Consider the following 25,692-nt stretch of genomic DNA (forward strand, 5'->3'; position numbering starts at 1 on the left):
TTTTTTTTTCCTTTTTGATGAAAATGTCCACCGACTTGTTTGTTAATCAAAAACTAACAAACAGGAAAATGATAAAAAGAAACTAGTACATGAATTATGAAAACATTATAAACACACTAAATGGATAATTTAGTTAAACAAGGTCTATTGTAACATTATAACTTCACAAAATAAAAAAATATAAAAATATTATATGGCACCTTGTACAAAAAAGCTAGGTGTTTTCACAAGGCAACCCTCCACAGATGCTTAGTCGCCTTGACAACTATGATCTAATTTCTAGGGAATACTTGACCACTAGAAATGCAATTTCTGCATATATTGGATAATTGGAGAATATAAAATAGTTTTAGTGACTGAACATTATATGGATTTTTAATAATTGTACCAAAAAGTATGACTTACTTTACAGATTGTTTTACTTCTAGTCGAAGCTGTTGGCTTACTAAAATGGTAAAACAATGCACCTGTACAGAAGAACCTGCATTCAAGATCCACATTTAGATACACATGATGAAAGCAAAGAAATCAGACTCAGATCAACTAAACAAAAAATTGACTTGGTAAGTCATAATAGTGTGCTTTGTCTTAATAATATATGAAAAAAGGAGTGAAACATGACATAAACACCAAAATTACTGGTTATTGAGAGAAGGAAATATATATTTCATGCCACAACGTTTTTAACAACAAAAGGTTTAATAGAATAGCAGCATAGTAGTAAACACAATTACGCATGCTTCCATAAGTGTATGTTCCACCATATATTCATCCCCAGCTCTTTATTGATAGCTGAGCTACCAAGAGGCCTTGACACATTTATTCACTTGATGCTCCCAGAACTCGCTACAATTCCAGCGTGTTTTCTCTAAAAGTCCCAACAGATAATTCTAATAGGGTGGTGCATGAGGTTCTTCCATTACAACTGATCAATCACCTACAGGGAGCCCTACCACGAGTCACAAAATGGTCTTGTTTCTTGCCAAAATTCCATGCTTATTACCTTCCTGGCTTAAACTGTATCTCCAAGAAACTAAACACATTTGATACAAGAAACTTGAAAGATGATTTTCCACTGACATCAATGACTGCCACAGTTACAGTTAGAAGATGTCCTTAGTAAAGGAGTCAACAGGGCCGGTCTACATGAGATTACTAACAAGTTAGGCATGATTGACATCATTGCAACAACTTGAGGAGTGACTGGAGTGTTGAGTGACACTATGCAAGGGTAAATTGGGAATATTTTTATAATCTAGACCTGTTCAGACTTTATATATTTGTAGAGGAGTATAAGAATCCTTTTCCCCATGATCATTCTTATACTAAAACAAAGAAGTGGGTGGTCATTAGATACAGAAGATCAAACCCATGATTTATCCTATCTTCTCTCCTTCCTACCTCTACATGAAGCCCTTATTATTGTGCACCAAATACATCAAATTCAATGCCATAAGTTTGCATAACCCCTTTACTACTAACCAAGCTTTTAGCCATTCAATTACACCATCAAGTATATTCCATGATATAAACCCATTTACATCCAACCAATTTCTTACTAAGAGTAAGTACCAAGTCCCATGTATCATTCTGATCCAAGGCTGACTTTCCTATTCCATTGCTGCCCTCCATCCATAACCAGTCATGGCCTCCTGTACAGACTTAGGAACAGAAACTACAGACAAAGAAGAAATGAAACAATGAAGAACAGAAAATAAGTAATCGCAAGAAATAAAGCAATTGGTAAGTAGTGCAAGAACACTTACTCTTCCAAAGTGCATTTGGCATATCAAGATCAATGGAAGGAGTTGATTATGTATTAGATCCATAAATCATCGAAATAGATGATGGCTGAACCTGAGTAAGTGATTACCATGTATAAACCTATGTGATTCTTGGGAGGTTTTGTTGAATACAATCAAAGCTCATCAAATAATAGAATGGATAAAGAAGTATCGGAAGAGCAGGAGTGTAACTCAAGAAATATAGAATAGACTCAAAAAAGGTAACATCAATAGTGATGAAATGATGTCTTACAAGATTATAACACTTACAACCTTTCTTAGTTCGAGAATAACCAAGGAAAACATTTTATTCTTCAGGAGTCAAGTTAACCAAGTTTAGAATCAAACAAGTGAACAAGGAAAAAACAACCAAAGGCATGTCCACTAAGAGAGAATAAGGGACCATAGTTTAAAATGTCCATAAATTTCCTAATATTTCTACAAAAATATTTCCATTTCCATGGTTTCTGACACAACATTTTACTGGAATCAACATCTTCCCTAGTGAACACCACCAGCATTATGTAGAGTACAAGAGATAGTATTATAACATAAGTTTGCAACAGTATTGTAGATAATGTGGAGTAGCAATGCTATTGTCTGCCTAATGGACATGATTCTTTCCAAACATGAAGTTAAATATTAGTTTGTGTTTATTAATAGATTCTTTGATTGATCTATTAGAACTGCATGGATTATCTATGAGTTTTAAACTTTGCTTGAACTCATTCTATTGTGTAATTTTAACCAAGGTTCAAAATATTGATGCACCCCAATAACACCATAAGGTGCATATCAGGGGTTTGAACAACACACTACCTATTTTCTTAGTTTTCTTTCAAAACTTTATAGGAGCTGATCTTAGCAAGGCCTACCCCCTGAAAATATAAAAATTTTTAAAAAATTAATATTCCACATATCAGAATGGAGCCAATACAATACAATATGCCCGATATGCCTTGATATGTGACCAAAATTTGAACCTTGATTTTATAGGAGCTGATCTGTACTTTTGTCTGATTTTTGCTTGAAAAAATCACAAAAAATCATGGAAGCTTCAAACAGCTGCAAGAGTCATACCAAAATATTCCTAAAATCAAGGCACATCAAACCTACCAGCTTAAAGAGCTGCTGTGGTGGTGGTCTAACATCAGCAGGTCTCTGTAGTTTGGGTCAGCAGAAAAGGTCTTCCCACAACCAAGAGTGGCTCTGATACCAAGTAGAAAGAATAGGAAGAGAAGAAGAAGGGTTCAAATGCGGTGTGTTGTTCATTGTTCACACCCATAAACCAAAAAATCTAATATAATGACAAATTACACTAGTGCCCTTATTTGGGTGCCCAAAATATAAATAGTGGTATAGACAAAAATACCCTTGCAATACAATGTATTCTCAACACTTAGATACGATGCTTGCTTGGGTAATGAAGTTCTTTTCTAGGACACCTGGATTGAGGACTCTTAACGATAGATTCCTGAGTACGCATGCCCTCTCTTTAAATAAATTCAAGGACATTTCTTCCCCCAATGTGTCAGAGGCTCTTGGGATTTGACCTTAAGGGATTCAAAAGTGGATTTTGAAGATGATTTATTCACTCTTGTGAATTCAGTGTTTTTGGATCAATCTTGCCCAGATAGAAGAATTTGGTCAAAGTCCTCATGTTTCTTCTCTTACTCTTCGTTTTTCAATGCCCTACTTCAGTCTGCTAATGTGCCTGTTTTATTTTCCTTTTAAAGAAGTGTGGTTGTTCTTGTACCACCAAAGATTAGTGTCTTTTGTTGGGAAGTGGTTCTCCAAAAATTAATACTATGGATGTGCTTCAAAGAATAAGGCCTTTTGGTGCCTCTCCCCACATATTTGTAGCCTTTGTTTGGGGAGTGGTGAGATATTGACTCATCCATTAATCTCCTGTCCCTTTGTTTCTTATATTCAGGACTGGTTCTCCTCTCTTTGGTTGTAGGTGGAATCCTCCCTAGAGAATGGTGAACCTTTCCGACTCTAGCTTCTTCCAACAACCAAAGAAGAGGGTTAGGGTGATGAGGAGAACAACTAGAACAGCTATAATGTGGTCGATTTGGTAATATAGAAACAACAGGATATTCTGAGGGCAAGAAAGAATCAAAGAACTCACTGAAGGCATAGCCATCAAGATAATACATTGGTTGAAAACATTGGATATTTTCAATGACTTTTCTTTAGATGATTTCTTTAGGGGATGGAGTGCTATAGCGGCTTTATCTTCCTCTTCTCCCATTGTTCAAGAAAGTTGGTCCCCACCTCTATCTTGTATGAAATTGAATTTTCATGGAAGCTCTATGGGTAACCCAAGTCCTTCTGGAAATGGGGGTATCTTTAGGAATGAAGAAGGAAGAGTACTAGGTCTTTATTTTGGCCTAGTTGAGGTAGGAGATTCCTTAAGGGCAGAAGTGTTGGCTTTACTCCAAGGTCTCAGATTGGCTAAACAAATGGGGATTGCAACAGCTAGATGTGGAAAGAGATTCCAAGTTGGTAATAGGTTGGCTGCAAATAGGAAGTTTGGGCCCTTGGCCCTTCAGACAGAATATAAGAGGCTTTTGTGTCTAGCAAGGGAGCTTGGGGTGCAAGTTAGATGGACTAGAAGATCAGAAAATGGAATGGATGACACCTTTGCAAAACAGTTGTACTCTTTTTTGTGTGGTGAGAATTATACTCTTTAATTAGTCAATGGAGCTACCATTTCCTATCAAAAATATTTCCACTAACATCGTTCAAATTCAACCACTGAACCAAAAACTAAACCAAATCGAGTGAGTGATTTCAGTTTGGTTTTTTCAGTTCACAGTTTGGTTTGGTTTTAGCATTTCAAAAAAAAAATCAATTTTGATTTTTGGTTCGGTTTGACCAAAATTTTCAACTGAACAGAACAGAAAACTGAACTACAAATGGTGATATATATAAAAAATATATATTAATATTATAAGTTTATAACCAATCAGCCAGTCCCAGTGTCCCATCCCTTTTACCCTTTATATTTTTTGTTTCTTTAAAATACCCCCATCCAATCCCCACCCCCCACATTCAAATAATGCTCTACCAACCCTACACAACAAACATAACCCCCTAACTCTAAATCTCATTCTCTCATTGAGAAAGAACAAAGAACAACTGTCTGAACTAATTCAACTAAAGAACAAAGGTGCCACCCTGCTAGTCCACCACTATTTTGCACTGCCTACCGGCCTGCCACATAGCCATTGTCCTATCCTGCCACTGCCAACATGCTGCACTTCCATTGCCGATTTGTCGCCAGTTTATAATCCCTTGGACAAAATTCAAAATTCAGAAGTACCATTCCATGCTTGGGAGCCCTCAAATCCATCAAGTCTCTAGATTTCTCTAGTCTCCAGCAATGGAATAGAAGGGACCTTTCCAGGCCAACGTATGACTAATGTAAGGACTAAAGGATGTTCATTTTCGTCTCATTAATTTCTCTTAACAGTCAGCACCTTGTAAAGAGTTAGAACTTAGAATTTCTCTCTTTCTTGATTGTTATTATTATTGGTTTTAAATTTTGTGGTTTTGTAATTTGTAGAATTGGCAGCTCTACAAAACTTGGATTCTTGGAAACATTGAATTTGAGTCTCTACTCTCTAATTAATCTCTATCAATTTGATAACACCCTACATATCCAAGCTATGTCTAATTGAGACATTGAGTCATAATATTAAATGCATGGAACAATGGATGCATGGTGATATAAAAGGGAATTGTAGGAAGTCCTGAAAAGTATAAAAAATAGAACGAAACCGGTTTGTCATGTTCAGAAAAGTGAAAGTTCCTTTACAGTGAGTTTCATGGGAACAAAATGATTTAAAAATCAAACCAAACCGATTTAAATCTGGTATGATTCGTTTCGGTTCTGATATCCAAGTCAGTTTGGTTTGGTTCACGAGAACAGTTAAACCAAAATGTTGGTTAGGTTCTCAGTTCTAACCAAACTGAACCTAAAAGATTGAATGAACACCCCTACTTTTCAGGGACTATTAGGAAAAGAAGATAAGAATGTTTACTATCTAAAATTGAGAAAAGCATATGGTTTATAAGATAACACGTTGTAAGGACAATATTGCTCCAATAAGACATGGGGACCAACATCTAATGTGTTGGTGGCTTTCAAAACCAAAAGATGTTTATTCTTCCTTTTAGCAAAAAGGTATCGATACATTCAAGTTCGCTGCCATATACCATATTAAATAAAGAAATAAAAAAATAAAGATGGTAGATATTCTTTTGCATTATTAAATCAAGTCTTTATTTCCATCAAAAAAAAGGATTTAAAAATTGATAACAAATTCAAATTTATCTGTCATTAAGTACAATCATGTCATCTAAGAATGATCATCAACAAGTGTGAAACTTTTTTTGGACTAAAATTACCCTCTATTTCTTTGTTTGAACAAGGGTATAAAAGTCATTTTATTATAGTTTTAATGGCCATATTTGTGTATTTAATCCATCTCTAATTGTAAGGGTTGAAAATTTAACTTCAATTATTACTTTCCACCTCATTTAATCCTCTCTCATTAAGTCTTATACTTAAGGTATTTTTAAGTTATTTTTCGCTAATAAATGCTACTAATTAAATCTATGTCAATATTTTTAACAGTATAAATCCATATATTTTAAAATTGACTCAAAAACAAAACCATTCTTTATCAAGTGGTGGTTAAGCAATTCAACCATCGGAATCAAATTTATCAATCTACGAAGTCATAATTAGGTAATACAATTTTTAAAATAGAAATAAATAAAGAAAATTACAAAAAACGTAGAAAAAATAGTTCATCTTTTGAGTTAAATGTATCAAACTTTAATGTCATAAATAAATAATAAAAATTAATAAAATATAAAAATAAAAAATACATACATTTTGCAAAAAAAGCATTCAGACACATGAATAATATCATATATTTATCATATAAAACAAAAAGTAAGTGTAAAATATCAAATTTAGTTTTACAAACAAAAATTCAAAAAAACTATAGTAAAAATTGAACACATATAAATCTATATTTACACTACTATTAAAAATATGAATAAGTGTCGACAAATTAAGAAAGACAGGATTTGCGACAAATTAAGAAAGATATGATTTGAGATTTGAATAAATTTAGGAAATATTAGATTTGAATAAATTTAGGAAAGTCAAATCCTAGGATTAAGGGAAAGATTTAGTCAATCCCTAATTGAGAGAAATTCTAGGAGTTTGTCTCTCCTATCTTTTCTTATTTAAGGTGTATGCTCAATATGTTTTGAATCATCAATAAAGAAAATCTTCTTCTTTTCTCCCTCTATATTTCGCAACATGGTATCAGAGCCATAGGGTTCGATCATGAATTTTAAGGCCGCCATGGTTGGCTCAGGATCAGCATCTTCAGATGCTACCAGTGGTGTGACGTCTTCGGAGGGAGGTATTCAGCCTGCGGCTATTTCTCTTTCTGAGAATTCCCTTCAAATTACCATTCACAAACTGAATGGAAAAAATTATCTTGAGTGGTCTCAGTCCGCGCAATTGGTGATTGACGGCAAAGGGAAACTCGGCTACTTGAATGGTGAAGTGAAACCACCAGCCATTGATGATCCAAAGTACGGGCAGTGGCGTTCTGAAAACTCTATGGTTACCGCCTAGTTGATCAACTCTATGGATCCGGTGGTTGGAAATGCATTCATGTTTCTGCCGATGGCTCGCGATGTGTGGGAAGCTGTTAGGGAAACCTATTCAGATTTAGACAATCATTCACAACTGTTCGAACTGAATACCCGAATGTGGAAGATGCAACAAGGTGAACGTGAAGTAACAGCCTATTATAATGAGATGATGGCTGTTTGGCAGGAGTTGGATTTATTTGAAGAAGAAGAATGGGAAAGTCCAAGTGACAGTGCTCGGTACAAAAAGAAGATAGAAAGAGGTCGGGTTTTTGTCTTCTTGGCTGGTTTGAACAAAGAACTCGATGAGGTTCGAGGACGTATCTTAGGACGAAAGCCCTTGCCTACTATAAGAGAGGTTTTTTCAGAAGTGCGTAGAGAAGAAGCACGACGGAAAGTGATGTTAAAGAATGTTAGTGAAACAAAAACAGAGAATGAAGGGTCCGCTCTTGTGGCCCGAGGTGTAGACTTAGCCGGAGATAAACGAGGAGGAAAGCAGAGGCCTAGGTGTGATCATTGTAGAAAGCCATGGCATACTCGGGAAACCTGCTAGAAGCTGCACGGGAAACCAGCAGGTTGGAAGAAAAAATCAGGCAGTGACAACAAGTCAGGGGGAAATGTCCGCGCACTTCAAGTAAGCAACTCGGATCCAGGGCAGCAGTCATCCTCAGAGTCTCTTCCTTTCACAAAGGAACAAATAGAGCACTTATATAAAATGTTTCAATCTCAATCGTTAAGAAACCCTAACCCATCCTATTCTCTAGCTCAGTTAGGTAATTTCTTCACTGCAGCCATTGCTTGTACCAAATCTAATGGCTCCTAGATACTAGATTCAGGTGCCACTGATCATATGACCGGCACTTCGCAATTCTTTTCTTCATATATACCCTGTGCAGGGAATCAAAAGGTTAAGATTGCAGATGGTCCCTTTGCTACTGTTGCTGGGAAAGGAACTGTACCTATTTCTCCTTCTCTAAACCTCAAAGATGTTCTTCATGTTCCTAACCTATCATACAATCTCTTATCAGTCAACAAACTCACCCTTGATCATAATTGTCGAGTTAATTTTTGGTCTTCTTGTTGTGAATTTCAAGATTTAACCTTGGGAAAGATGATTGGGGGTGCTAAACAGGATGGTGGTCTCTACCGCTTTAATAAAGGATCTACCTTTGGAAGGCAAGACCGACAGACTTGTTTCAGCTCTATCTTTGTTTCTAGTGACAGTGATGTTTTGTTATGGCATTATCGATTAGGTCATCCTAACTTTCAATATTTAAAGCATCTATTTCCCAAGTTATTCATGAATAAAAATCATTCAGTTTTCAAGTGTGAATCTTGTGAATTAGCAAAACATCATCATGTTGTTTTTCAGTCTCAACCATATAAAAAATCAAAACCATTTACCATGATTCACAGTGATGTTTGGGGCCCTTCTAGAGTAACAACTCTTTCTGGAAAACGTTGGTTCATTACTTTTATTGATGATCATGCTAGGGTAACTTGGGTTTTCCTTTTAAAAGAGAAATCCGATGCTGAAATTGTATTCAAAAATTTCTATAACATAGTTCAAACACAATTTCAGACTCGGATTAAAATTTTTCGAAATGATAATGGAAAGGAATTTTTTAACAATGTGTTAGGGAATTTTTTTGCTGAGAAAGGAATTGTACACCAAAGTTCGTGTAATAATACACCTCAACAAAATGGGGTGGCTGAAAGGAAAAACAAACATCTCCTTGAAGTTGTTAGAGCCCTAAGTTTTCAAACTAAGGTTCCTAAGTATCTTTGGGGAGAAGCCATTTTAACAACCACTTATTTGATTAACAGAATGCCTACACGAGTTTTGGATTTTAAAACACCCATATAGGTTTTCATTGACTGTTTTCCAAACTCTCGGCTAGTGACAAACATTCCCTTAAAAATTTTTGGAAGTGTGGCATTTGTTCATAACCATGATCCTAAACGTTCAAAACTTGATCCAAAAGCACATAAATGTATTTTTGTAGGCTATCCCACTAATCAAAGAGGGTACAAATGCTTTGATCCAGTTTTGAAAAGGATGTTTGTGACTATGGATGTCACATTTTTTGAAGGAACCTCGTACTACAGCAACTCCCATCTTCAAGGGGAGAGCAACACTAGTGAAGATGGTCTTTTAGATAGTTCTGATTTAATGTTTGAATTTGTCCATAATGATGTTCCTCACAACCAGTCACCAAAAGAAAGCGAGGCAGAAAATACAAAATTAGTGGAAACAAATGAATTAAATATTGAAAATAAACAACCTTTGGTGATACCATCTCAAAATGAAAAAGCTGAAACAACAGAGATGCGTGCGAAACAGTATAAAGGCCTTGTATATTCAAGGGAATATCTAGCACAGAAAAGGAGAGGCACTATTCCGCAGCATCAACAAGAATCTGATCTAAGGTTGGATCATGAAACTCATGATAATTCTCCAAAAATCCCTGAAAATATTCCTCCAGGTAATTCTAATTCTTCCAGTCAGCTTGATCTTCCCATTGCTCTCAGGAAGAGTGTTAGGTCTTGTACAAAACATCCTCTATCAAATTTTGTATCTTACAAAAATATTTCACCTTCATATTGTACCTTTATTTCACAAGTGTCTAGTGTATCCACTCCTAACAGTATCCAGGAGGCTCTAAATGTTCCTGAGTGGAAAGAAGTTGTTTTTGAGGAGATGAGAGCTTTGGAAAAGAATGCTACTTTGGAGAAAGTGGACCTGCCGGATGGAAAGACAGTTGTCGGTTGTAAATGGGTGTTCACTCTGAAGTACAACTCAGATGGATCCTTGGAGAGATACAAGGCTCGCCTAGTAGTGAAAGGCTTTACTCAGACATATGGAGTAGACTACTCTGAGACCTTTTCTCCAGTGGCAAAGCTAAATACAGTTCGAGTACTCTTATCTATTGCAGCTAATCTTGATTGGCCACAGAATCAGCTGGATGTGAAGAATGCATTTTTGAATGGAGACTTGGAAGAAGTATATATGGAGTCTCCGCCTGGTTTCACTGAGAAGTTTGGAATTAAGGTATGCAAGCTAAAAAAATTTCTATATGGACTTAAACAGTCTCCCAGAGCCTGGTTTGAAATATTCACAAGGTTCGTCAAAAGTCAAGAATATAGTCAAGGACAATCTGATCATACTCTTTTCACAAAAAGATCCACTAAAGACAAGGTTTCGGTTCTGATTGTCTATGTTGATGACATAATCTTGACTGGAGATGATATTGAAGAGATGCGCAGACTAAAGCAGAGCCTAGCCAAGGAAGTCGAGATTAAAGACTTAGGCCAGCTAAGGTACTTTCTTGGAATGGAAGTGGCAAGATCAAAGAAGGGCATTGTGGTTTCGCAACGAAAATATATTTTAGATCTTGAAAGAAACTGGAATGAGTGGATGCAAACCTTCAGACACTCCGATAGAAGTTAATACTAAACTTGGAGAAATTAAAGATGAGGCTCCAGTAGATACAGGAAGATACCAAAGGCTGGTAGGAAGATTGATTTACTTGTCACATACACGTCCTGATATTGCCTTCGCCGTGAGCATGGTGAGTCAATTTATGCACTCCCCGTACGAAGAACATCTTGAAGCTATGTATCGAATTCTTAAGTACCAAAAAGGCACACCAGGAAAAGGACTCTTCTTCAAGAAAAATGAGAAGAAAGGGGTTGAGGTGTATACAGATGCGGATTGGGCAGGCTCGATCACTGATAGAAGGTCAAATTCGGGGTACTGCACATTTCTTTGGGGTAATTTAGTTACTTGGAGAAGCAAGAAGCAAAGTGTAGTTGCTAGAAGTAGTGCTAAGGCTGAATTCAGATCAATGGCTCAAGGAGTGTGTGAGGTTCTTTGGCTAAAGAAGGTGCTGGCAGATCTCAAGATACTAGTGAGCTTTCCTATGAAACTGTATTGTGAACAAGGCAGCTATCAGCATTGCTCATAATCCGGTTCTACATGACAGGACTAAACATGTTGAGATTGACAGACACTTTATAAAGGAGAAGCTTGAAGAAGGAATAATCTGCACTCCATTTGTACCAACCACATAGCAAGTTGCAAATATTTTAACTAAGGGATTGTTGAGTCAGCCATTTGAACTTCAAGTTAGCAAGTTGGGCATGATAGATATCTTTGCACCAACTTGAGGGGGAGTGTCGGCAAATTAAGAAAGACAGGATTTGCGGCAAATTAAGAAAGATATGATTTGAGATTTGAATAAATTTAGGAAATATTAGATTTGAATAAATTTAGGAAAGTCAAATCCTAGGATTAAGGGAAAGATTTAGTCAATCCCTATATTTCGCAACAATATGCTCAATATGTTTTGAATCATCAATAAAGAAATCTTCTTCTTTTCTCCCTCTATATTTCGCAACAATAAGATTGTAGAATTTTCTTTTGACTAAAATACTCATTTTTGAATTTAGTCCCTATTTAATTGTAAGGTTTAAATTGTAAATTGAACTACTACTTTTTACCACATTCAATTCACTCTGTTTAAATCTTACATTTTTTTTGATAAATGAACAATAAAAAGATACACAAAAAAAAACATTACAAAATGAAGAATCTAGCCAAGCAGTAGGGGTGCAAATGGATCGGATCATGATCCGATCCGATCGTTTATGTCAAATTTGGATATCCCCAGTCTGGATCTTCGGGTCGGATCAGGCCGGATAATAGGATCCAATCATAAACTAGATTAAATTTGGATCACTCCCTATCTGATCCTATATATATATATATATGTGTGTGTGTGTGTGTGTGTGTGTGTGTGTTATTTATTTATTTATTTATTTATAAATATATGATTTATATTGCAGTTTTGTAAATTTGTTATATTATTTATTTTTTTATAAAAAAATGTATATATATGATGAAAATAGTTGAAAATATGCAATCAGATCTGTTGTTTATGAGATGCGATCGGATCTGTTGTTAATAGTATTGGATCGGATTCGGATATTCCCTGATTCGAATCCGATCCAATCCGTTTGCATCCCAATCAAGCAGGTAGGCTTGTCAATGATACTTGAAACTTCACAACTCAATCCGATTATCACATATTTGTATGAGGTGCTTATGTAATCAGATTTGGATTTTGCATTCTACATCAGATATATATATAAGCCCAAATAAGACAAAACTGGGCACAGTCCCCATACACCTAAATGTATTAACTGAGAGGGATGTGAGATATGACTCACAACTCAAGATGAAAAATAAACTCTGTGGCATTTACTGATTTTTTTTTTTGATAAATGATATAAGCTTTATTAGAACATGGTTAAGTATCACAAGATTACAGAGTACAACCAGCAGTGGCGCAAGATGCAGCCCCAACCATATAACCAGATTATAACTGAGCCCATAATAATTCAGACTTATGCACCCCTTATTTTGCAAAGAAATCAGCCATCCTGTTAGCCGACCTCCTTTCCCATAGGGCTGAAATTGTCATATCTCTGACCAGCCACTTAAATCTTTTCATATATTCTTTTATTTCCAAATTACAGTTTCCGGTTCCTTCAACCACCCTATTACCAGTTTAGAGTCACCTTCAATTAACAATCTATCATAAGTTAAATCTCTAGCAAGCTTTACTCCTTGCAGGACAGCTTGGAACTCTGCAAAAACCGAGTCCCCTACTCCAACTGGACCTGAGAACATAGCAATAACATGACCTTCATAGTTTCTAAAAACTCCCCCTATACCAGCCGGGCCTGGGTTCCATAAGCTGCAGCCATCAAAGTTCAGTTTGATAAATCCTTCATCCAGTGGTTTACAGCCCACGACAGGTTTACTCCTTGTAGCAGAACTTCTAGCTACAGCTTCCAGATTTCTCCACATATCATCAAAGGAAAAAACAGAAAATAACTTTAGGGACTTGGCCCACATTAAAGCTCTATATAAGATGCAATCCAGAACTGCTTCCTTTTTTCTTTCTTTATCATTGAACACTCTGCCATTCCTTTCCTCCCACACCGTCCAAATCAATGCAGCCCTGATACATCTCCACAGAATTTTACTGCTTCTCTTTGGCGAACTGAAGGTCGTTGGTTCAAAGAGACTTCTAATATGAGTAGGCAAGCTCTACCTTTGCCCAAGAAGCTCAAAAATCTTTTCCAAGAGACTATCAACAAAAGGGCATATCAGAAGATGGTAGCAGTTTTCTCCACTTTATTTACACAAGGTACACCAGTTAGGGGATAGGCACATAAAGGGTCTTCTTTTTTGCAAAACATCCAGAGTGTTTATTTTCCCATGGAAAACTTCCCAGCACAAAGCCCCAACCTTGGGAGGAATAGGTTTAGACCAGACTTCATCAGTAGGGCAAGGAAGAGAGTTTGGGTCTGAACACAAGAAAGAGGAAAAGGAGGAACAAGAAAAATGACCTTTGGGGTGTGGAATCCAAATCCGGCCATCTGATTTAGAGAAATCCAGGGCAACAGAATCAAGAATTTGTAACAATGAGGTTGCCCTTTCTGATTCAAGGTCCCTTAAATTTCTTAGTTCCAGCTTAACATAGTCAACTCAGAAAGGGAAACAAAGTGAGAGAAAGGTTCTTTTTGAAACAAAGAAAGAGAAAACAAAGAGGGGAACAGATCTTTAAGGGTTGAATTACCAATCCAAAGGTCCGCCCAAAAAAGAACCTTGTCTCCCGAGCAAACATCATACCTGATCTGGCTTAGGAACTGAGGAAGCACTCCACAAATAGATTTCCAAGGAGAAGCCAAAGTAGCCCTCGACGATACCCCAGCATCCCAACCAGTGCCTGCAGAACCATGGATATTACCAATCACCTCCTGCCACAATCTTCCCCTCTCCTAAGTCCACCTCCAAAGCCATTTACCTAGTAGAGAGGAGTTTTTCTTATTTAGATTTCCCATGCCTAGACCCCCTTGATCTTTACTTTCACACACTACAACCCATTTGATTAAATGATCCTTTTTACCTTCCCCTAGCTCCCACAAAAATCTCTCATCAACTTTTCTAGCTTCATCACTTCCCTCTTTGGCATTCTAAACACCAATAAATAATAGGCTGGCAAATTTGCTAACGTGGACTTTATCAATGTAGTTCTACCTCCCATCGAAATATAATTTCTCTTCCAGGCAGCCAATCTCTTAGAACACCTTTCCACAACTGGGTTCCAAAACCTACTTTCTTTCGGATTGTCTCCTAGTGGCATCCCAAGGTATTTCAATGGCCAAACAGTTATCGGGCATCCAAAAGACTCTGCTACTTCCTCAAGCTCCTCCTGCTCCAAATTCATTCCTGCCACACAACTTTTCTCAAAATTTATTTTCAACTTAGACATATGTTCAAACAACTTGATCACCTCCTTCAGCTGCCTTGCCTTTAAAGGATCCCCACCCTCACAGAAGATAATTGTATCGTCTACAAACTGTAAATGTGTCACCACTGTATTAAGCCTGCCTACTCTCCAACCTTTAAAGAGATCCATCAAATCTGCTCTTAGGAGGACTCACTAAACATATCCGCTATTAGGGTAAAAAGGAAGGGGGACAAGGGATCCCTTTGTCTTAATCCCCTAGTAGCCGGGAAAAAAATCCCTCACCACACCATTTACCAGTACCGAGTAATGACAGGTTTTCAAACAACCTTCAATCCATCCACACCATCTCTCCCCAAAACCATAGCATTTCAATACTTCCAACAGGAAAATCCAGTCCACCATGTCATAGGCCTTCTCCAAGTCTAATTTACACACGAAACCTTTTCTCCTCCTCCTCCTATAATCCTCCACACATTCATTAGCTATCAGAATTTGATTGGTAATTTGTCTACCTTGAAAGAATGCCCCTTGAGGTTGTGAAACCAAACTAGAGAGGACCTCTTTCAGCCTCAATGACAGGACTTTAGACTGAATTTTATACATGCTAGTCACCAAAGTAATAGGTCTAAAATCTCTAGGACTAATGGCATCATCCTTCTTAGGTATCAAAGCCAAGAAAGTGGAATTGATCCCAGGGCTAAGGAAATGTTCCTCAGCAAATTCCTCAAAAAATGTTAGCAAATCAAATTTAATTATCTCCCAACAATTTTGGTAAAAAGCCATTGTCAAGCCATCCGACCCCGGAGCTTTAGACCTATCCATTGAGAAAACTGCCTTTCTAATTTCTTCCAACTCAAAGTCCTTTTCCAGCATCCTTGCCACTTCTAGGTCCAACCTTGGCCAGTCTAACCCTTCCACCATCACTCCTTTATCACTCACCTTCTTATATACTCTCTTAAAATGCTCCACAAAACAATTTGCAATTTCCTCTTGGCTCCTCGAGATTTCACCATTTATTTCCAATTTATCCACAAAATTTTTCCCTCTTCTTCCATTGGCTATTGCATGAAACAACTTTGCATTGCCATCACCCTCCTCAATCCACTTATGTCTTGACTTGTGCCTCCAACAGATCTCGTCTCTAAGTAATATTTCCTCTATCTCCTTTTTTAAGGTCCATCTTAAGCTTCTTTCCTCCTCAGTCAACCTTTGACTTTCCTTTTGATCCAACTGCTCAATTCTAGAGGTCACATTCAATTTTCTTTCCTCAACTCTTCCAAAAACATCCCTATTCCACTCCTTCAACTTGCCTTTTAAATGTTGTATCTTTCTGTGAAACCTTACTCCTTTCCAATCAAAAGCCCCCACCTCCTCATTCCACCAATCTTTCACTCTACTAGTAAATTCGGGATGGGTAAGCCTACATATTTTCAAATCTAAAAGGAGTAGGACCTGTCAAAAAGTCTTTTGTGCCTATATTAATTGGATAGTGATCTGAGGTAACCCTAGGCAAAGCACTCACCATTAGTGCTCCCCAATACTCCTCCCAAGCAACATTGAACACCAATCTATCCAACTTTAAACAAATGGGGGAGGCTTGAAAATTGGACCAAGTGAACTAGGTCTGCTGAATTGTTATTTCTTTTAGTTCAAAATCCTCAATAAACTCATTGAACCTTCTCATGCTTGTGGAAATCACTTGATTGGGGATTGTTTGCCTCATTTGTAAATCTTATCACATTAAAACCACCTCCTGGGCACCACGGCCCCTCCCAAAGACCCTTAATATCATAAAGCTCCTCCCATAATTGGCAAAAATATCACAATATCAAATGATATTGGCAAAAATATCCCCATTTTGCTAGGTAGCTATACAAAATTTTCCGGGTATCTTTATTCCAGATATCTCCAATATCGATGATATTTCAAATTTCACTGATAGATTATATATTTAAGGTTTAAATTCTAGAATGGTAGTAAAAACATTTAGATATTTCATTAAAATAATTATAACTTTTAAAAATATCTTCTTAAAAGAACCATGGGGAATTGGTGATATTTCAGATTTCATTGATACACTATATTTTTAAAGTTTAAAATTTTAGAAGATTATTAAAAAGTTTTCAATATTTTGTTAAAATCACTATAATTTTTTGATTTTATGATCAGGGCTCACCTTATACTTCTGTAGGTGACAGTTATATTTCTGTTTATCAAGTTAATGAAAGTTACCGCTTCCCATCAAAAAAAGTCACCATAATTTAAAGAATATATATTTTCCTAAAAGAACCATAGGGAATCGATGATTAATCAAAATGTATAGTAACAAAATAGAGGAAAAAAAAAGTCAAATGGCACGTAATTGACACATTTAATGAAGAGAAGATAGATAAAAGGCTAAAATGAAGACAAAGAGAAAGATACCAATAAAGTCTCTCAATTTTCTCCTATTTGATATATACAATTCTTTTCCAAGGTTTTTTGAGGCTTAAATGTGCAATTATATTTATTTTAATTATTCCTTGAAGGTTTAATAATTAATTCCATTTTTCTAGAAATTTTTCCCAATATTTTTAGATTTTCCAAATATCTTAGCAAATTAGCAAAATATCTCTGAAATTTCTCCATCTCTACATAGAGAAATGCCCATCAATATTGAAATTGTGAACCATTGGGCACAATTCCCATGACAAATGCTCCCAAAAACAGCTACCACAGCTCAATCAATAGGGATGTAGGAGAAGAATTTGAAAATCTAGCTACCTTAAGTAAAGAATACACCTCCTCCAAACAAAACGACTCAGGGCTGCCCAAGACCTGAAATTGGGCTGACTCATACTCAGGTCTCAGGCTTAATTCTTGATAAGAACTTTGCAACATAAGAATCTTTTCTTTGTTGCTTTATAACTGTAATATTCGAGGTGGTTGGTTGATAAATATTAAGTTCCTCACAGAGACCCACCATATCAGAATAACACTCCTCAAGGGACTTATCTCCTTGCTATAGATTGAAGAATGATTGAAATAGCTAGTAAATACAAGTAATACTATTGCTGTCAGATGTACATTCTCTTCACTTATTTCCATATTTCCTCAGAAGCATCAAGAACAATCAGTGAATTGCTGATTTTGGGCTGCATTTAATTCCATAACCATGTCTTGATATGAGCATCTTCTTGTATCCAATCTGAATGGGTAGACTTTCCACTTCAGGTTTCTTATCAGTTAGGTACTTCACTTTCCCTTTGCTGTAATAAAAACCTCAACAGATTTGACCCATACAGCATAATTGCTCCCATTTAACTTTATAGATGTCATCTGAACAGACATGAAGTCTGTAGACAGAATGTGCCAATTTAGAATCCATTCTCCCACCTTAAAGAAAGAGAGATTACGGAAAAGATGTGACCAGAATTGAGAATACCCTCATATCACCACTGTCAAATGCTCATCAAAGAGTCAAACACACATCAATTAGTTTATTTTAGCAGCAGAAAACATATTCACCAGCCTGATCACCCGTTACCTTTACTGCACAAATCACATAATATATTGCATAAACAACACTTCTGAAATCAGTAACAGACCACTTCATAGTTCTGGTCACCACACGCAATTACTTGAATTCACAAATGTCAGTCACATCACATAGGAATCATACCTCACAATCAGTTTTCTTCATCAGAGTCAGCATAATCCCTCTCAGATTAATACCCAGTAGAGGGTTCCACACACCAATCACTCACCATACAGATACTGATGGATGAAACCGTCACAGATCACTCTGAAACACAATCCGACTTGGTTTGATTCTCAGAACTTTGTAGAGAACTAGAAAACCAAATGGAAGAACAGATCATACCAGGAGAAAGATGAAGGCACTTCAGCTTACCACAATCCCTGCTCCAATACCATGAAATATATTTATAATACGGCTTACCCCTGTATGTGCAGGGGCAAGACTGTGTACATCTGTCCCTCCCTAGACCCTGCATTGACGGGAGAGTCGGAGACTCATGCACTGGACTGCCTTTTTAGAACAGAAAGAGAAGAAGAGAAGAGATGAAAAGAAAGATGAAATAGAAGAGAATAACCAAAGCTGTTTTAGGTTGAGAAAAACCTTAACTCACACCAACCAGCTGGCTAGGATAAATAGGTTACTAATCAAGGCTAAAATTACATCACTATCCCTGTTATGTAAAATATAAGGACGGAGTGTCCTTATTAATAGTTGAGAAAAGTCTAAACTACCCCATCACCCATAACTATGTAATTAACATAATTTTTACATATCTCTCAGCAATGCTAAACTTGCCTAGAAAGAGGGATTTAACTTGGCCATGTAGCTGGGGCTTTCTGGCCTCAAACTCACCTTACCAAAAGGGATAGCTAAATGAACATGTGGAGCCATTGAGGTCCCAAAACTATTTTTCCATGTAGAAGAAACCTTGATCATCCATTTATATGCATGTATACAAGTATGTATATGTGTGTTGATAAGCAATAGTTAGGGCCCTGATATGCAATGTTTTAAACTCAGCTGGACACAAAACTGTTTTGGTCAAGGGGTCATGGGTCAAATGGTCCAATTAGTGGGTCAACCCAACCTGTGACATCACACTTGATACATATGTAATATACTATAATTTTAAAACATACCTTAGTTGTGGCTTAATGGTTTGATATCTCATTTCTATGTATGTGGATTGTGTTTGAATCACCTTAATTGTATTTTATAACAAACAAACATGGCAATAACTATGATGCCAGAAAGGTATGATATCAGAAGAATTTTGACCAATTAACACCCCCCGGGTGAATTTTGGTGAATACCAGCTCATTGGTTACCACTTTTATGATACCAGCTGATTGGTTATAAGTTCATCAAATATCACGCCTTTCTGGTATCATAGTACAACTCAACAAACATAGATTTTTAATGTATATGAACTAAATAAGTGATTTTACACACAAAGAGAACCGTGGCTTGGTAATCTTGAACTCATAAAGAAAATGCTTGGGTTTTCTAAAACCCATTAGTTCTTTGAAAATCAGATGGTTTTCAATACTGCCCCAGTCAGTGGCAGTTCAAGTGTTTCTTAAAAAACTTAAAAACTGGGTTTTCTAAAACCCAGAATGGCCACTTTGGTGAACAAGACAATTTTTTTATGGTGCTGGAAAGCAAACCAATAATTTTGACTTCAACAAGCAAAAGAGCATATGAAGAAAAAATTCTATAAAGTTAACAAAAACCCTACAATAGAGACCCCACATTTGACCAGAAGAATGCATTAATGGGTATAGTTAATAATAGGGGCAAGAAGAAAGCAATATAATAAATTCCTTATCAAAAATCCAGCCAAAGAAAACACACACACACACACACACACACATATATATATATATAGATAGATATTGATAGATAAATATTTTTAGTATGATAAGGTTGAAACTGGAGAAAAAAAAAATTGATAGTCATATTTCATTAATTCAAAGATCGATTACATGAAAATCCCCTTAGAGAGGCACAAGGTGCTGCCTTTCCATACAGAAAACACAAAAACTACATCAAAAAGTGCATGACTGTTAAAAAGACGCAAATTACAGTTGCGCCCAGAACAATGTTTCCCTGTTTGTCCCTTATTTTGCCAAGACATCAGCAAATGCATTAGCTGATCTCCCAACCCACTACCCAAAGTTGGTCCCAGAAAAATATTACAGCACCTATAGGAAGGCCACTACCCAAAGTTGGTCCCAGATATCTGGGTCTTGGGAGGGGTGGACTGGACATGCACCTAACCTTTGTCTTTTTTATTATTATTATTTTTTTTCTAGCACAAAATGGCCACTCTCAGACTTGAACCCACATTCTCATACTTGTCAGCCTGAGATTTTACCCTCATACCAAGCAATGGCCCCTATATGTAGGTTGTATGTAAGTTAAACAATTTGTTATTACTTATAAGGAAACAATGACAATAGGCTCATAAAAAACAACAATCAAGAAGAGTATAACTTAAACCATAAATGGTAAAGAGATAGATTGAATAAACTAAAAGGAGATGGTGGGTGTTACCGTGGATAAAATGTTCAGTAGATCCAAACAAAAAGCTTGAAACATCATCTCCTCAACAGACTGCTTCACCACATTTTCAGAAGTATTTAGTTACAAATAGCAAGCTTCCCTGTCCATTCATCAGCCACCCCATAATCCAAGCTCATCTCTCTCAGAGGTGGGATGTTCTCCAATGCAAAAAGCATAAGATGAGGATAAAACACGTTATGGTGATCATATAGTACAAATTGCACAAGCACATTGGGACTTGAGCTATGACTGAAATAGCAAGCAATGTTCCTCGTTCCTGATACATCCAATGCAAAATCTAGTGGAGGAATGGATGGATATTGTGGCCGTAAAAAATCAGGAAAAATTTGAGATAGGTCACCCCATTCAACCCATCTCCCGGGGAATCGATGTGGATAGACTAAACTATCACCATTCATCGTTAATATTACAACTTGTTCCTTGGTGAGCACAACCCCTGTATATTCACAAATGAAAGCACCAGCCGCAATCAAATCCAAGGACCTAACTCCCCAACCTGTTTCCCTTGACCTAAACACTTCAAAGTGATTCTGCACACCTTTTTGACTTACACGATTCCGGCAACTAGGAGGGCAACGACAAGAGCTGCCACACTCAATTATCAAAGGCTTTCCTCTCAAGAGGATACCTTTTCGATCATAGGCAAACTCACCACCATTTCTCTGGGCGCAATAACAACCATCGGAACAGCCCGAGACACAATCACATCCACCATTTCTGATTTGCTGAAATGCAAAAGGGGGATAAACAGGCCTCTCAAGGTACTCAAATGACATTGGATCTTGATCAGAATCAATGTCATTAAATAGGAGAACTGGCAATTTCTCCTTCCCTTTTGAGATATCAAGAGACAAACAACCATACGGCCTTGCAGACAAAGGGTTCTTTTTCAAGTTCTCAGCTAACTTAAACATAGAACTCCCCATTTCAGGTTGGTTAGGAATTCTCAAAAGCTTATACTTGTAAACTCCAAAACCAGACTTACCAACATCAAACCATGAACGCACTACTCTATACAGACCATCATAAACATAGGCCTTACCAGTAACGCTTTTCTCATATTTGATCCCCCGAATGACTCTTATTTCTATTTCGTGTTCCATGCTCCGTTGTAATGCAAGATTCCCGCCCTCAAGCTTCTGGTTAACACACTGCTTTGCAAAACGCCTATCTTGCCCACCCTGACCAGTGTAGATTATCTCCTCCCCAGCATCCTCGTCATCTTCATACCCACCAGACACAATAATACTCGTCGCAATGGGCTCCCCGTTCGAACTCTGGCTCGCCGGAACATAGTCAATCCCAGCTTGAGGATGCCCATGCAGACCAACAACACACAATTCAACCCGGTAAAAGAACACATCTCCAATGTAAACTCCAGGAATTGTCCCAACAATCCTCTTCTCTCTGTTCAACCACAGGCCACGGTCCTTCATCAGAGTCGCAGCTTTTAAATCCGCCCTCATCCTCCTACCCGAACCTTGTTCTTTCTGTTCCTCATCCTGCATAAAGACAACCCGCATGGATTCGTAGAGCATCCTCGTCCTCCTCACCAAATCTCTAAAATACCTCTGATCCTCAATCCCCATGTCTGTAACCCTAACCATCTCTCCTGACCGACCGCTCTTCTTCTTGTTATGCCTAGCAACAGCCATGGAAACACTAACCTCCGGCTGAGGCATAACTGCCTGTGAATTCGAACCAAGAACCGCCACATCTCCATACTTCCTCGCGGAAGCAGACTGAAAGAGCTGAGAAATCCGAAAGAATTCCGAGTACAAATCATTTTCCTCAGCAGTAAACTCCGATACCGGAGAGATTTCTTGGAGAGGATCGGGGTCAGAGCTCGAGCATTGCTCATAACCAGGATTAAAGTTAGGGTCGAGATAATGATCAGAAGTAGGACCAAGGTTCAGAAAGTTAGGTTCTGGATCAAGAGGTTCGACTTTGGGTTCGATCTTGGGAGTGATGAAGTGGTCCGGAAGGAGATTCAGGTCTAGATATGGGACCAAAGATCCCATTTTCAGACGAAAAAATCACAAAAAGACGATCTAACAACAAGATTTTCATCACAACGAACAACTAGTTCTGCAGAGCTTTGAAGGAGTGTTCATGGCAGCTCAAACATGAGAACGCAGAGGCAATGAACGATCCAAGTTACCAACTAATCACTACTTATCAAGCATTTCGCGTGTCCGAAACCAGACAAATAAAGCATTTTACGTGCCGGCGGAAACAAGCTCGAGATAAACATTTTGTATAAAAGTGCCCCTAATATTAGTTATATTAACCAAACTACCATCACATCCCAACCGTGTATTAGAATCATCTCCCAATGCAGTGAAATATAGTCTGCAGCGTTTTTGGAGCATTCTGTCATTCTGTGGGAGGCAGATGTAAACTCTGAGCGGACCAATGCCATAACCCTTTTCACTGTTGGATTGAAGACCTGGGATCTGTTCTTCTTCCTCGTAGAGGGCACCTTACACCGACTTTATAGACATATCCCGCCCTGTATTAGGTACATTACGGGAGATGTTTTGATGTGTAGTTAGAACGTATTGTGTGTTTGGTGTGAGGAGCAGATTCAGACTCTGGATTGAAACTCTGTCATAACTCATGAGTCCTGATCACTTGCTCATATATGGTGGGTCTTAGTTTTACTTTTATGATAAACTCAGTTTCACATTGAGATGTGTGGTGTTGGGTCAAGTTGGTAGGGTGTTGGAATTTGTTTTGTTGATGGGAGATCTCAACTCTTTTAATGTTATAGCGAGGAGTTTATATTTACATCTCACAAAACATATCACATATCTTTGGGAACATATCACATACAAATGTTCCCAATGTAAGATTAGGGTCGGCTTTAGTCAAAGCTTTATAATTCAAACACCATTCAAACATTATGAGAGAACACACGCATTCATAAGCACGTATGCATACTATATACGTGGTAAACGGACGTTTACCATTCTCCGGTCTCCACCCAAATCGACCCACTGAACCCCTGTTCTGCTATCCTCTCCAACCGGCGAAGACAAAAGCATCACCGGTAAAATCTTCTTCCGGGACAGGCAATATAGAGCAAGTAAATCTTCCTTATTCTTTACTTCTCTAAAACACAGTCTTCTCCCATGAAAAGCCTGACCCTTACTGTTGATGATGGCAGTGATATTCCGCCAGCGACGAACGATTTCTTCTGCAACTGATCCGCCAGCAACCGACGATAAATATTGGATAATAACTAGGCCAGCAGACAGAAGCAATTCCTGGTTTACCATGAAAATAAAAGAAAGTTGGAAATATCTCCCAACACAACATTACCTCTCAGACAGGCAGAGAGGGGCCCGTGCCCATGAAACAGGGACAAAATCGATTTCAATGGGAGTAGGGGCGGCAAAATCAACTTAATAAACCTTAATTTTTTTTCCTCAGATTCACCCTTTCCCACTTTACTTTCCTCTCACTCATTCCCACTCCTATCCAAGCATAACAATGAGTGCCTTCTCTCTCCTTCTCTCCTCCACTCCCTTCTTTTCCAGCTCTTGTAAACTTATTGTTTTCGAGCTCTTGCACTCATTACGGCATGGGGAAGGACGTTGAGGTTGCTAAAAACGGCCATTTCTCCACCAAGGACTACCACAACCCACCTCCGGTGCCTTTGATCGATGCCGTGGAATTGACCAAGTGGTCCTTCTACAGGGCTCTCATCGCTGAATTCATTGCAACTCTTTTGTTTCTCTACATTACTGTGTTGACGGTCATCGGTTACAAAAGCCAGACTGTCCAGGCTCACAACGGTGGTGATTGTGACGGAGTTGGCATCCTTGGCATCGCTTGGACTTTTGGAGAAGCAAAGAAGAAGGGTCAGGCTTGGACATTCGGTGGCATCGCTGGCGGATCAGTTGTAGATGAAGTCATTTGTCGCCGGAGGAATATCACTGTCATCAACAGTAAGGTTTAGGCTTTTCATGGGAGAATACTGTGTTTTAGAGAAATAAAAAAGAAGGAAGATTTACCTGCTCTATATCGCCGGTCGCCGAAGAAGATTTCACCACCGGTGATGCTTTTTGTTTTCACCGGTTGGAGAGGATAGAAGAACAGGGGTTCAGCGGGTCAATTTGGGTGGAGACCGGAGACGTGGGAAAGAAGAGAATAGAAAGGGTAAGGCGAAATGTTTATGTTTTGAATCGGGAGATGGCTAACGGCGTTCGTGGTAAACGTTCATTTACCATTCTCGTACGTATATAGAATATACACATGCCTATGAACGCGTGTCGTTTTCTCATAATGTTCAAATGGTGTTCGAACTTATAAAGCTTTGACCGAAGTGTTCGAACTCATAAAGCTTTGACCGAAGCCGAACCCCATTCTGTGAGGTGCAGATGTGAATTTCATGGGGAGTGGTTTCTTCTACATTATGACCTGATAAATCTAGACCGTTCATAAGAAGTTCGGATTATCTACCAAAGACCGGAAAACATTTGTCGAATATCTCATATGCGGCTACAATGTATTGTGGGTTGACGTGGGAGAGTTATATGGGAACCGATCGGAAATTATACAAGGCTCTTCCAACTGCAACTCACATTTGCCTACGATAGTGGAGATTGGCTTCAATGCCCACTCCGTTTGCATAGCCGTAGTGTATTGGGAATATTTTCATACTTCATAAATATTCTCAACGAGACTTTAATTGACTGTGCAAATGATGTAAGAACGGTCTTGTGAGGATTATTCAGATTTCACGAAAGTGTCATAGTAACCTTGTACTAAAACAACTAAATCAAAG

General features: G+C 37.8%; 2 protein-coding genes and 1 pseudogene across 15 annotated transcripts; 2 read left to right on the forward strand and 1 right to left on the reverse strand.

Moving 5' to 3' along the window:
* Positions 1–94: 94 nt before the first annotated feature.
* Positions 95–23,127, reverse strand: LOC104600986 (histone-lysine N-methyltransferase family member SUVH9-like). 14 transcript variants are annotated; one of them, XM_088901390.1, is made up of 6 exons: positions 20,871–23,127; positions 18,657–18,783; positions 18,456–18,578; positions 1,767–1,857; positions 1,573–1,675; positions 95–481 (listed from the first exon to the last, which is right to left on the reverse strand). In XM_088901390.1, the coding sequence occupies exon 1, from the start codon at positions 22,919–22,921 to the stop codon at positions 20,957–20,959; it is 1,965 nt and encodes a 654-aa protein (XP_088757516.1). In that variant the 5' UTR covers positions 22,922–23,127; the 3' UTR covers positions 95–481; positions 1,573–1,675; positions 1,767–1,857; positions 18,456–18,578; positions 18,657–18,783; positions 20,871–20,956. The 14 variants fall into 14 exon arrangements, with proteins under 14 accessions (XP_088757516.1, XP_088757517.1, XP_088757518.1 ...); XM_088901391.1 differs by lacking the exons at positions 18,456–18,578; positions 18,657–18,783 and having other exon boundaries at positions 95–312; positions 406–481; XM_088901392.1 differs by lacking the exons at positions 18,456–18,578; positions 18,657–18,783 and having other exon boundaries at positions 95–312; positions 406–481; positions 1,560–1,675.
* LOC148801231 (uncharacterized) lies at positions 7,504–8,022 on the forward strand. Its single transcript, XM_088900360.1, has one exon. It carries the CDS (start codon positions 7,504–7,506, stop codon positions 8,020–8,022), a length of 519 nt encoding a protein of 172 aa, XP_088756486.1.
* Positions 23,128–24,486: 1,359 nt separating the features above from the next.
* LOC104601033 (aquaporin PIP2-7 pseudogene) lies at positions 24,487–24,864 on the forward strand (annotated as a pseudogene).
* The last annotated feature ends 828 nt before the right edge of the window (positions 24,865–25,692 follow it).

The sequence above is a fragment of the Nelumbo nucifera genome, chromosome 3 (assembly GCF_055504915.1).
Source record: "Nelumbo nucifera cultivar China Antique chromosome 3, China Antique-T2T, whole genome shotgun sequence".
NCBI classification, from domain to species: Eukaryota; Viridiplantae; Streptophyta; class Magnoliopsida; order Proteales; family Nelumbonaceae; genus Nelumbo; species Nelumbo nucifera.